The sequence below is a fragment of the Pecten maximus genome, chromosome 16 (genome assembly GCF_902652985.1).
Source record: "Pecten maximus chromosome 16, xPecMax1.1, whole genome shotgun sequence".
In the NCBI taxonomy this organism is placed as follows: Eukaryota; Metazoa; Mollusca; class Bivalvia; order Pectinida; family Pectinidae; genus Pecten; species Pecten maximus.
In genome coordinates, this window is record NC_047030.1 from 12,537,544 (window position 1) to 12,553,469 (window position 15,926).

Sequence of the window (15,926 nt, forward strand, 5' to 3'; positions counted from 1 at the left end):
TTATTTCTTGTTTCATGAAGTATAGTCGGAAGGAGGGGAAGGATTACTGCACTGTAACATTACCCACTATCAATACTGGCCTAAAGCAAGCAAGGGTAGAATAGATCTGTAACGAGACCCTAAACGTGTCACGATGACTTCATTACTGATATAAATCAGAAATTGATGACAGTACATCTTTAATACCTGGGCTTCTTTCGTGTATGTATACAAATGGTTAATTATTTATAATTCAGAATACCTGTCCATAATTTAAGAAGAAGAGCTGATCATGCGTCAGTTCTAAACTAGGCAGAGCTAATTCCTCTCCGTGTTTCGCCACCCATTTCTTGTATGCCTGTTAAGGGAGATAATCACACGTTAACAATCGTTAATGACACAACAATTAGGTAATGGTGCTGGCCGTTATTTTTGTAAGTTGAATTTAGCTGCAGACACTTGGGAAGTAAAGGATAATACAACGGCATACACTATATCAGCACCATTCAATACAAATCAAGATTGAATTGAGGAAGGCTAAAATGAATTAAACTAATCATACAGATTTTTGATATTTCTAGGACTCGTAAGAGATAGTAAGTGCCTACAGTGTTAATACCTAGCAGGCGACAGTGAGAAAATTATAAACAAAGGTCGAAGGAAATGTCAAAATGTCAAAGCTAATAGGTTCGTTTTGGCATACTTGTCCAAGTACGAGACCAAAATAATATTTTAAATCAGTTACAGATGTACTTATTCATACCACAGATAAAACATCCCACTCCACATGAGTGTATTTTGTACGTGAATGTAAATCAATATATATAATTACTTGAACTCTTTTTTTTTTCAATATACAATATACTTATGTGTGAGGTTTGGCTGTTTCACCTTGACCGACGGGCACTCGAATACGATATAGAACTTGATGTCATGATAGACATAATGTGTTTTATTACATTTTTACCAGTGAAATATCAAAAATTATTCATTCTATAAAAGTGATATTTTTCACTAGTGAAAAATATCACTTTTGCTGATTTGACCAATCAAATTAATGATTAGAAAATACCAAAATAATTGACCAATCAGAAAGCCCGACATATATGTCAGCACCTGGACAGGGGAAACTATTTTTTTGTTTACATTAGGCCTAGTTAGCATACGGGGTAGGTTTTTCGTTGATAAAAAATGTAATAAACAGAATATCTAACAGTGTCTTCAGTAATACCAAATATATTTCACGAGTGGGGCTAATATTTTGATATTTTTCACGAGTGCGCATAACAGTGTCTTCAGTAATACCAAATATATTTCACTCGTGTGGCTAATATTTTGATATTTTTCACTCGTGCTGCGCACTCGTGAAAAATATCAAAATATTAGCCCCACTCGTGAAATATATTTGGTATTACTGAAGACACTGTTAGATATCCTCTATTTACGCAAGCTTCATATTTAAGAAGTGGCCCGGTATGGCCGGACTGTACAATATAAACCCACTCTGGTAGACTGCTCATTGTATACTTACTCTATAGGACTGTTTCAGTCCGCCATTATCTGCTATATTTTCGCCCTGTGTATTTTTACCATCAATCTGCAATTAAAGTTTTCAACATGATGTCATTAGATAATGAGAAATATAATTGTAACTTACAGTAGTTTATTATGAACATCTTCGTTCTTACTACATGTAGTTTTCATAAAAGAAATGGGCACATTTGTACATTTGATGCAAATGCTATTTGGAAATATATGTGTGTCGTTTCAAAGTAACACCTCTAAAACGATAACAAGCTTAGGCTGTTTATCGATCAACAGTGAAAATTCCATAAACTCACAAAGAATTTTAGTTATTATCAAAACGAAATTAAATGCCTCGTGATTATTACCAACTATATACAGTAGTGTTAAATACCAACAGGAGGGAAACGGATATCTATTGATTACAACATTTGATAATGATAACAACATTTTATATTGATGTCAACATTTGATATTAATGTAAACAGTTGATATTCATGTAAACAGTTGATATTGATGTCAACATTACAACATTTGTTACTGGTGTCAACATTTGCTGAATGTCAATATTTTTTATTGATGTCAACATTTGCTATTGATGTTAACATTCGTTATTTATGTCAGTTGTTGCAATGAATGTTAACATTTGCTATTGATGTCAACATTTCAACATGTTTGTAGTCAACATTTGTTTAATGTCAACATTTATTTGATGTCAACATTTCAACATTTGTTATTGGTGTCAACATTTATTATTGATGTCAACATTTGTTAATGATGTTAATATTTGTCATTAATTTCAACAATTGCAATTAATGTCAACAGTTGCTGTTGGATACTACGTTGAAAGTATTCCGCTGAATTATATTTGTGTTACATGTACTTGGATTTTCTGTATACCCTTCTATAGTGATTGCTCTAATTCGTCATTATTGAAGTAATATTTCAATTCTGGTTTTCGCTAAGATTGGAGTGTCGCAAACTTAATATGTGTAAGTATATTTACAGTAATACTTACATGGAGCCCTATTTGTTCGAGAGTATAACTAGAGTACTGGTCAATAACACACTGTGCCTGTTTCCTGAAGGCTTCTATTGTCTCATTCTTCCACCATTGTTTCATGTTTCCATCCTTATCGTACTGACGACCTGTAGATACACAAGTTTCATTTTGTGTAACGTATAATGAAAGTTAGAAGCTTGATATTCATTCTAAATTGCGGCAATTGACACAAGGTGTGTGCACACATTCAAATTCATTTGATTCCATTTTCACATACTGACATGATCTATAGAGAAAAATATATTTACAATATAATATACATTGTGTATACAATTATAGTTAGTGTTCGTAGTTGATACACAGCACTGTTCCACAACAAAACATTTTCATTTCTATCAAGGAGGGCAGATCATGTTATTAATATTCTGATAAAAGTACACAGCAAAGTGTTTTATTAATAACCACGTAAAGCACGTGTTGGTAAAACGTTGCGAACATTTACCACTGATCTGCTCAGCAAAACCGTTTTCTATCATATTATCATATTGAATAATCAGATTATTACCTTTGTCATCAAAGCCATGTGTGATTTCGTGTCCTATCACCACACCGACACCGCCGTAATTCAAAGACCTGTTAAAACCATTCCCTGATTAGCTCAGTAACAGTGTTAGCAAGTATGTCAAATTTCATAGTAAATATATATAGTACATTCGATGACGTCCATTACTGAAGACCAGGTTAACTCTTACTGTTTTTTTTTTTAATATTTTAACACTACAATTACCAGTATTCAGCATTGTATAGTATGTAGCAGATGTATCTTTAAGGGGCATCTAAACAGCAAATCCAGTCAAAACATTGATATTTTACAGGCCTATAAATCCCTATTATGGTGCAATGTCACAGAAGTAACATGATGAACGTTTAGTATGTATCATGGCAAACCGTGGGACTTGCTATTGACATGTAATTTGTTAAGCTGTTTGTAAATTTCAACAAAACGTAAGAAAAATGCATGTTTCAGGGGGACATAATTAACTCATTTATATCCCATATATTACACAAACTTGCCATGTCGTTTTGCTCACAAGTGTCTAAAGCACAGAATAGGAGCATTGGTTTGACCAGCTTTGACGTTATTATATGTATAAACGCTGTTTTTATTTTGACCTTGAATTGCAAATGGCGGTCGTGAATGATATCACACAAATATGGCATATTAGGAGGTATTTAAAACATCAAAAATGCTCTTATTAGACAATATAAAGTATTCTTGATGTGGCAAGAAGACTGCTTTTATGAAAAAAAGTTCAACCGTTGAGTTTGGGGTAAAATAAGCCTATTTCCGAAAAAGGCTCCAAACTCACCAGTTGAACAAATTGACTTCAAAATGTTCATGTTACTATGATAAGATGTCTTAAAAGTACGATATAGGAGTATTGTTATTAACTGAAATGCCTCCTCTACGCCATATTTATGTAATATTATTCTCAGCTGCCATTTGCATTTCAAGGTCAAAACAAAATAAGTGTTTATACGTATATACAGTAAAATCCGGTCAAACAAATGCTCCTACCCTGTGCTATAGACACTTGTAAACATAACAGCATGGCTATTTTTCAGGTTTGATAATTTGCGTGACTTAGAATTATTACATGCTACATCTTACCACAAAGTTACTCTATAGAAGAAACTGGTAGCATCTATAGCATATTATTGGTGATTGTAAGAAGCTACATGTCCAAACAAACATTTTGGTATATTACATCACATTTTTTGTGCAAATCTTTAGGTATTTATTCGTATTTGAAATTCAACAGTATTCTGCTATATAGATGACCCTTAATTCATGAAGTCCGAAAAAATGAGTTATGAAACTTGTTGAGAAAGGTAAATGATTTTATGAGATAGACAAATATAAATATTTATTGCATTTTTGTCAGTGAAATATAGAAATTTATCAAACTAATAAAACATCTTTTCACTGCAGCGAAAATATAAGTTTTGCAGTGAAAATATAAGTTTTCCGTTTTTGACAATTCAGAGCGGACCTTTGTATATTCACCTCGTTGAAACTTGCCGATTTTTCCAATCGAAGCGGAGGTAGATAAATTGGTTATTTTGCTGTATTTCTGGAATATTCTGAGTACTTTTTGACAAAATACTCACTTGACGTTAGCTATTCATGCACAGATTCTCCGATAACAGCAGAAAACGCTTAAATTGCGCTGATCAGTCCTTTCTGATTACTGATTCCCTGCACTTTTTGACACTATTACTTTTTCGATGTTTACAATTTTGTTTTTAAGTTTATGAAATACAATAAAAAGAAAATTGAATGGTTTCCCGTTAAATATCACATATATTTCATTCGTATGACAGAATATTTCGAAATTTTTCACTCGTGCTTCGCACTCTATATATATAATATTCTGTCATACTCGTGAAATATATGTTATATTAAACGTGAAACCATTCAATAACCTCTATATAGCACTTTCTGAAGTGAATAAGATACAATATTTGCTTAATAATGAAAGAAGAATGTTACTATGCAATTATTTCATCTATTCAGGTTTTTTTGTGGAAATCTTCAAGGGAGGTGTCAGAAGAAAAGAAGAAAGAAAAAAAAAATCAAACCCCCTCCCTCCATCTAAAAAATAAAACAAACAAAAAACAAAACAAAAAACAACAAAAACAAAAAACAAAAGAAAACCCCACAAATGTTAAAATATATGAAGTGAGGTGCAGTTATATCACCAACTTAAAAAGGTGTACATTTGTATATTAAATGATTTAACACGATAATGAAATATACGTGAATATACTTTTCTATTTTAAAATTTGTAGTATACGCAACTTGTGAGGGTGTTGTTTCGTTACTTACTTCGGAAATTTGTCGCTGTAAAACAGGGGCTGTAAAATACCAGCTGGAAACACTGAAAATATAAATATCTCACGTTATCTTATTATCCCTATCACTGACAATATAAATATCTCACATTATCTTATTATCTATATCACTGACAATATAAATATCTCACGTTATCTTATTATCTATATCACTGACAATATAAATATCTCACGTTATTTTATTATCTATATCACTGACAATATAAATATCTCACGTTATTTTATTATCTATATCACCGACAATATAAATATCTCACGTTATCTTATTATCTATATCACTGACAATATAAATATCTCACGTTATTTTATTATCTATATCACCGACAATATAAATATCTCACGTTATTTTATTATCTACATCTTCGTGTACATCAATTCATTACAGTACTGGTTTGACTTCATAAAATCAAGATGGGAATTTCAGGAACATGCTCATTTCACTGGAAGAATAATGCTTACAGTATGGTAGTAATTCATTGTTTATAATCATAATCTATTGTATAATGCCTTAACTTACATAGTCAACTTATCTAACCTATAAAAGCCTGACAAATCGTGTTCTGTCTGTTGGCAAAAACAACCTAACGAATTAATTTGTTCCATAACAAGCGAAGGCATTCTTGTGACTTACTGAATATCACTTAAAATGACACAGACTCAATATTAAGATAATTGTTATCAGACATGATTTCAAAATATCTCATTTACAAATAGATGTAGATGTAATCTTATGTTAAGTGTTAAATAAGAGGTGGAACTATAAAAGTAGGCCTCCAATCAAGCGATTTACATTTCGTTATTTTTATCTAGTTGCTTAATAACATTAATAATCGTCTTTTCGCCGACTAAACATAGTCTTTTTGCATCGACATAACGAAATAACAACGAAACTTGTAGCGCGAAACAACGAAAAAAGACACCCGCGGCGCGAGCTAAAGATAGCCATGACGATATGCCACCATACATAATAGCGTTTAACCTTTTCCACGATATTTTTTGAATAACACGTGCACTTGATTTTAATGCAGCAGACAAGGGTATATATCTAGCCTTAACAAGAACAAGGGACGTAACTCGTACATACCTATATCGTTTGTGTTTGGGTTGTAAAAGGCATTTACCATTGCTGGTCCCTGGTCCCACCTTGAACAAAATAGATAAACAAATAAATAAAATAAATATAAAGCCTGGCGTTAATCAAACTGTTGATTTTTAAATTCAAATACATACAACATATATATCTGTTTATATGTGTGTCATGCTAAACCTGATTGTTTACATTCATTTATAACCCGAGGTCAAACCCATGTCCCAATTGACCAGAGATTATCTAATCTAAACGTGTTTGCTATCGTATATGATACCTGACAGTAACAAGACTAGTCGTCAAGGAATGTATTCGTTATCAAACATATCTGTAAGTGCTTTGTAAAAGCATGACAAAATTACATCATATCTTACGCATTTTTGTCCACTAGTTCTCGCAATTTTGTCATCGTCATCCGGGCATCGTAAAGCTCTACATTCAGAATGTTCTCAAAGTACTGATCTTCTTGAAAGTGGAGCTGGTCAACAAAAACGTTAATGATCCTGGTTAAATAGTTAATTGGTCCAGATGTTAATTAATTACATAATAACAATTCTAAATCAATTATTTTAATTGCTTTATCACTTTCCATGATTCTTTTGAAATGTAAAGACATTTACATAAGTATTAAGTTAATAAAATGTTCAGCCGTAGAAAACCAAATCCAGACAATAAGACAGTATACTTACAATATCATACTTTGTGTCAAGTTTGTCGGGTTCCGTTAAGAAGTCTGGGTATCCGATTCTTTCATTCATTGCGTTGGCCTTTAGGGAAGATATATGTCATTAATGCCTGTCGATGTGGTATGACTTAGTATATAATAATTCATATCAGATACACCTTTGTAATATTGGAAGGGACGTAAGGAACAGTTAGAGTATCTAACAAGTATGTAATCAGGGTAATATACTGGGATTAATAGCATCTTTCGATATAATTGTTATAGTTGATAATGTTACGTCTGAGTAATTAATATATTCCAGGACTCGTCTGTGATAACGAAAAAAAGAAATAGTGGAAGGTTGGGAAAACATTGTCCTAAACAAACATTTCATGAAGTAACCGTTCACCAAACCCATAATTAAATCGGGTTGATAATTATTAGAAATCGGTTTTGAAACAACATGGTATACATTGCGAACACGAATATGTTTACCTTCTGCCGCGCCACAGCACGTGTGTCGTCATCCATCCATTCGTTCTCCTCCAACAGTTCGTTGAATGCCTCTCGTATGTTGTGTATCATTGTTAAAGCCTAGAGGATAAGTGGTATAGAAGGAAGAAACATTTGTCAACGATTAAAGAAGAAAATCATTTTATTACATTTTTACCAGTGGAATATCAAAAATTATTCATTCTATAAAAGTGATATTTTTCATCATAGTGAAAAATATCACTTTTGCTGATTTGACCAATCAAATTAATGATTAGAAAATACCAAAATGATTGACCAATCAGAAAGCCCGACATATATGTCAGCACCTGGACAGGGGGAACTACTCTAAACGTATGCAAACTTTCGCTGTAGGCCTAGTTAGCATACGGGGTAGGTTTTTCGTTGATAAAAAATGTAATAAACAGAATATCTAACGGTGTCTTCAGTAATACCAAATATATTTCACTCGTGTGGCTAATATTTTGATATTTTTCACTCGTGCTGCGAACTCGTGAAAAAATATCAAAATATTAGCCCCACTCGTGAAATATATATGGTATTACTGAAGACACTGTTAGATATCCTCTATATACTTTATGTACTTGATAACATATTTCGGTAAACTGGACACCTCCACTCTTCGCTAAAAATAGAACCTGTCAAATCTCAACAGCCTTGTCCTCCGATAAGAGGTTCTAGAAAATGTTGACAGAGCAGTTCATTGGAAATGGTATGAAGGCAAATCAGGGAAAGGTCTTAGCTATTTGTATCGAAACAAAACCCTGTGAGTGTCATGCATGGTATGCTTTGTTTAGTGTTTCTTAGCTTTAATAATTGTGTTTGATCCTATATCATAATACTGTTATCAGCGTGCTGTGATATTCCGTATATCTTGTCTATTATCTTCACTTACACATGTTTTTCGTAAAAATGCTCTACAGATCTTATATTTTCTGTTTGTACACATGAAATAAATCTTCCCGTATCTTGTTGTGGCGGAAATTAATTCATTCACAGATGAAATAGAGACGAAGTAATTCATTGGTATTTCGTTCATTAATCCGGAAAATATCAAATATCTTTTATCTGATTTTTCATGATTCGTCAAAATTTATAAGCCGAAAACCTAATTATTTTATTGATCAATATGTTTTACATGAATTGGAACATTTCAGGGTCAATTTTCACATATAAACTAAACCTATTCCACTTTATAATGGCAACCACTGGGAAACATTTTTGATCAAAGAAGTTTACAAACTATCTATATCAAATACACCGGATCCGCAGGGAGAGCGTTTGCTGTATCACAACTTAGATATACAATTGATTATTGTATAAGGAAAAGGCGTTACTAACATAACTTCGTTCTGAATGTAAATTGTGCCAAATTATTTTGGTTTTTTATTACAACAAAATATGTTTTATGTATGTTTGAATAGATTACTTAATATAAGTTCGAAAGGCAGTTTTATGTTTGTAGCAATCATACTAACCGATTCTTTACTTTCTTTCCGGAAGTTATCCCGTATAAACACGGCGCCCACTGCCATACCTAGACGGTCGTTCACATACCCAACACACTTCTGCCAGCGAGGTTTGTCCATTGTTATTCCCTTCAAAGACAAAGGTTAACTGTGTTAAACAATTCCCTCAAGTCTTCCAAATAGACATTACTGAGAAAATGAACTTGCATGGAAAATATCCCTTTATTGTAGGGAACAAGTGATTACGTTTCAAGTCGTACATACAAAGTTTGGAGGCGATCCATATAACAACATGTGTATTATGAAATAACATTTGGAGTTTTCAAAATAATGCTTATTAATTAAATTTCAATTTCCATGACTATTCTAATGAAACATGTATGTGTAATGGTCCAGAGCTTAGAACCTCATGTAACTGGAGGCAACTTCGAAATTCGATCATTAGTTAATGTCAAAATAACTAATATCATAATTATGTTTATTTACAGAACAAATGCTTAAACAATCGACTTGTAGCGTTGACTCAAGCACAACATTTCACGATAAAGAAACATTTTTTACTTTGGGACTAAACAAATCCTGTGTACATTACCTACCTGGAGGACCCGACGATAAGCACGCCGCGCTTGCTGGTAATTTTCTGTCATTTCTGGTGCAAACCCCATGATTACTCGCCACAGAATGTAGTTAGACAAAACCCTATATGATAAATAAGACATGACGTATGATTTTGTATAGAATCACAAACAATGCAATATATAAAAATCGTATTACTGCTGGTATCACGAAAATATGGGATATGATTTTATAATAAGAGCGAAGCTCTTCGGGCAGCGAAGCTCTTCGGGCAGCGAAGCTGCCCGAGCGAAGCTCTTTACCGTTAACGTGCGCGTATGTACAGTATTCTAGTCCAGCTTCGCATAACGTCGTACGGGATGGTACAGCCTGAACATTTTCTGCCGGAAGTGAGCGGGTGCAACCCGCTCCAGTTGTCTGCAGAAACTGTATACAAAGTCGAACGTTACGTAAATCCAGTTTGTGTGTTCATAATTCTCACTAACTATTTTTGTAAAAAATATCTGTTATAGTGTGCGAATAAAATGTAGCTCGAGTTATGGTTTCGAGGACGGAACTGGGAACATTCGGCATATTTCCGATGATTGCCGAAAATGTACCGAGATGTTGCACCCTCCATGTCGTTCCTAGGCAACGTGGTTGCTATATAAATCTAGCCAATCAGATCGCGAGGTCGATTGTCCGCCATTACCTCCGTCAATTTGTCGGACCTCAGTTGAACACCGCGAGAATACATATGTAAACAGAAAAAGGTGAAAAAGTGCTCGTGGGGAACTGGCAACAGTTACGGCCGATACCCTGATAGATTGGAGGGCGGTGTTGTATATTCTACAATTCATGGAACCTAAAACGTAAGTAAAAGCGACATAAAAATGAGCTGGAGGTGGGTGAAGGCGTACAAAACCATGTCAAAACGAAAGTAGAAGCTACAAGGTAATGTCACCGTTGTGTACTGTACAGTAAGACTAGTGTAACGAAGTACATGTATGTGTAGTACATGTATTTACTGCGAACGTTTGGAATCTTGTCTTCATGTATTTAGTCATCAACAGTGTACTTTCACTTTCTCGTGGCAAGGTTTGCCTAACGTTATACTGCAGTCTGATATGTATGTCTGGTGTAGTGTTAGGGCCAGAGGAAACTCGGGCTATCTGATACCATTTGAAACACACTCATCATGTATGCATGCTTTTATTACTGTTAACTTATACCACAGGGGCATGTCTAGTCTTATTTAAAAAAAAAATAGCCAGATATACCTATATGAAGACTTTATATATAAGTATTTCTGGCTATTTTTAAAATATATGACGAGACATGTCCATGTGGTTATATCAAATTCATTAGCTATTAATTTTCAATGGTGCCCAATACCAGTTTTAATTAAAAGATGATAATCTCTCAAATCTTACTGTATTTCTAATTCTACTATAGAACACAGTATATACATAACATTAAGTTTACATTGTAGTTACCAGCTATGTTACTGTTACCAACAATATCAATGTTGCAAAATTACATCTGATTCACACTTAACTTTATTTTCCCCTCACAGATTACCAAATGTACTGCCACATGAAATGTGTATATTACTGGAATGCCTCCATTTGGCACTAATATTTGGGATATCATCTAATGATAATGTGATATTTTTTAATGAAACACTTTCCTGTTGATTATCATATTGGCATTGAGTGAAAATGAAAATATTCTATAACTAAATATTTAATAAACCACATTCGAATCTATAAACCAGTCAAACATAATGATGTGACAGCTTGACTAATTGTATGCATTTGATTTTCCTTCCTCTATAATAAACATCGGTAACTACAATATAATACAAGTGCAATTTTGAAACTGTCTATTCTAATCCCTGAGTGTTATTAATCCATGACCTTATCCACCATCAGTAAACATATCTTATCCGACCCCACCCCCTGATTATTCTAACATCCATGACCTTTCCTGATATGAATCCTGAGCTTTCTAGTAAACAGCAAGCATGTCAAAAGACTTCATGTATAGGGTGGGAATAGCACATACATAGAAAATATACATCCTATTTGTTGAGATATTGTAAAGCATACTCCGGACATGTAGAAAAATGAAAACTTTAGCTTAAGAGTGTTGTCATTAAATGAAAAATATGAAAAAAAAAACCATTTGTAACTATTGTATTTTTTCAGATACAGCTTTGGAAGTTGTGTCAGCAGCAGCTGAAATAAAGAGGCTAGAACAACAACTACATAGATATGAGCTGCTGAATTCGCACCATGAACAACAAAATACTACATCTTTCTCAAGTGTTACACTGATAGTGATATTAATCAGAAATAAAATCGATTGACATCCTGAATTGTAACTGTTGTCTAGATTTTGTATCCATCCTGGATCCACTTCTGGTTGTAACTAGACATAACATTGCCAGACCTGTATTGTACTGTACTGCACTTTATAGTTTCAATTACTATACAGGTTTGGGTATTACATATTTGAAATTACTCATTTAAGCTTACTGATTATTCTACTTTGTATCAAGGCTAACAAGGGGAAATAATCAAAGACAATTAACAGTCCAGTGCCTTGGTTATAGCTCTGTCTACATTGGAACTTAACAATTGTTCCTTTAATCAACCACAGGGACATGTCTTGTCTTATATCAAAAAATAGCTAGAAATACCTATATAAATTAACATATAGCTATTTCTGGCTACAAAATGTATTTATTTTTAAATTTAAGACTAGACATGCCCCTGTGAATCAAGTTTACATGTTCACCATTGGTGTTGAAGTGATGCAATTTTATGTTAATCATTACATGATCATTACATGGTGATTTTTCTCAAAGACTGATAAAGCATTTCTGTACAGATATGTATAAAAACTCGATTTTCTGGGAAGATTTAAAAAAAAAAATTAAAATTGGTTCAAAACACATCAATTTCTAATTCCACATACAGGACGCATAAATTGTACACTATTCAATAATGGTTGGGCTACACTTTCTGAAGTGAAAGCAGCAGCAATTCATTTGGACATTCACATAAAAGTATGGTTGAAAGAAAGCAATGGAAATAATTGGCATATATTCAATGTCATGCTTTGATCCTTCAACTACATGGGGCCATATACCTACAGTTGAACTGCTGTTTAGAAAACTCTCATTTTTGGTATATACAGAGATATATGTCTGGTATATAAACACATTATATGCAATAAATCATTCATATGTCTCTGGTAATGATCACACATACTGTACTATGCAAAACCAAGGGCGACAACAATTCCAAATGGTAAGACTCAAACAGAAAAAAAAAAAAAAAAATGTGGGGTTTTGAAAGTCAGCACAAAGCAATGGAGATAACCAATTCACAAACATTCCTGTAAATTCATAAAATCCTTTGCATGCTGATATTGACCATACATACTACAAAGCATTTCACAAGTTTCTGAGAAATAGCATCTTCAGAAAAGTCATTCTGGTTTCCGGTTATTATTACTTTCTCGTCATTAAACGGCGAAACGTTTATCACTATATTTTTATGTTATACATTGGCAAACTACATGTAGCTAGCTTCGCTCTTTTCAGGCATTGCCTGTTTCATATTAGTTTTACAACTTAACATGACATTGTTTTAATAGTGTCATATATTATACATAGTTCGAAGGATATAAATACTGTAACGAAAATCCCAAAGCTTGAAGAATATGTAACAAAACATGATGTATATATGTAACAAACCTTTATAGAATGTAGACAGTGTAATGAACATCAAAATATTGTAGATTATATGTCAAACATCTGTACGATCTAGATTATATATGCCAAACATCTGTACGATGTATATTATATGACAAACATATGTAAGATGTAGATAGTATTAAAAACATCTGAAAGATATTTACAATATCACAAGCATCAAGATGTAGAAAATGTAATAAACATCTAAAGAACATAGACGATATAACAAACACCTATAGGACCTAGACGATATATCAAACATCTATAGGACAAAGACGATATATCAAATATCTATAGGACATAGACGATATAACAAACATCTATAGGACATAGACGATATAACAAACACCTATAGGACCTAGACGATATATCAAACATCTATAGGACAAAGACGATATATCAAATATCTATAGGACATAGACGATATAACAAACATCTATAGGACATAGACGATATAACAAACGTCTATAGGACCTAGACGATATAACACACATCTATAGGACATAGACGATATAACAAACATCTATAGGACATAGACGATATAACAAACATCTATAGGACATAGACGATATAACACACATCTATAGGACATAGACGATATAACAAACATCTATAGGACATAGACGATATAACAAACATCTATAGGACATAGTTTCTAAATCCATTTCTATGAAGAACACTGACCTTTTGTCTGTGACCTCTATGAGATCAGTCAGAACAGAAAGATAATCTGTTGCAAAAGTCACGATTGGTTCCGACTCATCAAACGGGTCCTCAACGAATACCCTGAAGTAACCCATCCAGTCAAACTGTAATAATCAGATTTCGATAAATTATAAAGTGAAGTGTTTTAAAGGTGTTACCATTAAGGCGAAGCATAGTTCACACATCGAGTTCAGAATGTGGAGGATAAATTATGAGTCATACACGTTTTACAAGGATATTGTGACCATATTATGAAATCTTGATCAGTCATGTTTCTCAAAAAGTTGAGTATTATAGTCATATAGATTAACTGTCAACTTTGATCTACATTGCATTTAGAATATGTATATATCTCGTCGTTATCACAGAGAATTTTCATATCCATCAGAACGACATCGTCTTCAAGGTCCGTTACTGTCACAGGGTTATTACACAATAAACAAGACACTATTCATTAAATAATACAACACATTGTTTTATCCATGTTTTATCAACCTTCTTTTAGCCATTTTCAATACTATTTTACGATACCAAAAAGGGTAGCTTTTACAATACTTTATCATTCAAAAAAAATATTAACACACCGATGTTGATAAACATACTACAATATTTTATTAACTTAGAGATGGTTTTATTTCCCCAGGTCGCATTTCCATATCTACACATGGAGATGAACTGAGAAAACGTGTTACAATTTTTACAATTTCAAATAATTTTATTGACAAAAATACAATTGTCAAAGGGATTAGACATCAGGCATTGCCTATATAAGTCTTCTCCCATTGAAAACGTGTTACAATGGTTTAATCTAATCATATATCTCACTTGTTCCTATGTTTGTAACTTTTCTGTAGGCTATTTAAATACAGACGCAAGACTCCGAAGTTTCCATGTTCTACATAATCACATTACGTATTTAGTGATTCTATTTAAAAAGATAATATTATCAAACTACGAAAGTGTAAAACTTAATCAAGTAAGTGAATATTCAACGATATAAATATATTTTATATAATATGATTTCTATAAATGTAGAAGTCCGTTATATGATTATATGATCATAAATCGAATGTACCAAACATGACGCCAGGGCAAATGTCTGGTCTGGCAGAATAGCGAGCAGGCCTATATACTCGTACAATGTGAATAATATCATATACCGACAGGAATTACCCTTCATGGGCTTTTTCATCGATTCAATCAAGTCGTTTCTGTATATCTGACAATTATGTACATTGATTCAAATGTCCTGTCAAGATTGAAATGAAACTATTGATACATGAAACAGCGCAGCGAGAGGTGTGAATGGCGTGCTATATCGAACAATTCCCTGTAGAACGTGCTCGAGATGACACCTCGTACCTTTGGAACCCGTCGCTGGAGGGCCTTGATGGTTATTTTGCTATAAAGAGCTCCCGTATCATGCCTCTCGGACTGTGGTTTTGTTACCTACAATATACCAAATGGGGCAATGAAATATTTTGATGAGACATTCTGAATAACGGTTTACAATTTTATTGTTTCTGGCAGTAAAATTGTTATGTATACTCCGGCGTGCGATCATCAATTCACACGCTATATGCATGAATGTATCTAATACATTTACCTTTTAAACCATCAAAAATTGTACATACGTGATTCGGTTTATTGACCGTGAAACGTGATTTGATATATGTTCAAGTATATATGATCCATGCAACACTCAATGTCTAGCACATTTCTCGAGCACATCAGCGATAATTGTG

General features: G+C 33.2%; 1 protein-coding gene across 1 annotated transcript in view; it reads right to left on the bottom strand.

Moving 5' to 3' along the window:
- The window catches only part of LOC117345076 (neprilysin-1-like), a 43,420-nt gene that overhangs the window by 4,918 nt on the left and 22,576 nt on the right, over positions 1 to 15,926 (bottom strand). Inside the window, exons 7-19 of the mRNA XM_033908018.1 lie at positions 15,544 to 15,630; positions 14,161 to 14,285; positions 9,752 to 9,854; positions 9,165 to 9,284; positions 7,669 to 7,767; positions 7,199 to 7,276; positions 6,884 to 6,987; positions 6,507 to 6,565; positions 5,397 to 5,448; positions 3,072 to 3,139; positions 2,522 to 2,652; positions 1,511 to 1,576; positions 242 to 337 (exon numbers count right to left, since the gene is read on the bottom strand). Of these exons, the coding sequence (XP_033763909.1) occupies positions 242 to 337; positions 1,511 to 1,576; positions 2,522 to 2,652; positions 3,072 to 3,139; positions 5,397 to 5,448; positions 6,507 to 6,565; positions 6,884 to 6,987; positions 7,199 to 7,276; positions 7,669 to 7,767; positions 9,165 to 9,284; positions 9,752 to 9,854; positions 14,161 to 14,285; positions 15,544 to 15,630 (1,188 nt within the window). The remainder of the gene's footprint in view (positions 1 to 241; positions 338 to 1,510; positions 1,577 to 2,521; positions 2,653 to 3,071; positions 3,140 to 5,396; positions 5,449 to 6,506; positions 6,566 to 6,883; positions 6,988 to 7,198; positions 7,277 to 7,668; positions 7,768 to 9,164; positions 9,285 to 9,751; positions 9,855 to 14,160; positions 14,286 to 15,543; positions 15,631 to 15,926) is intronic.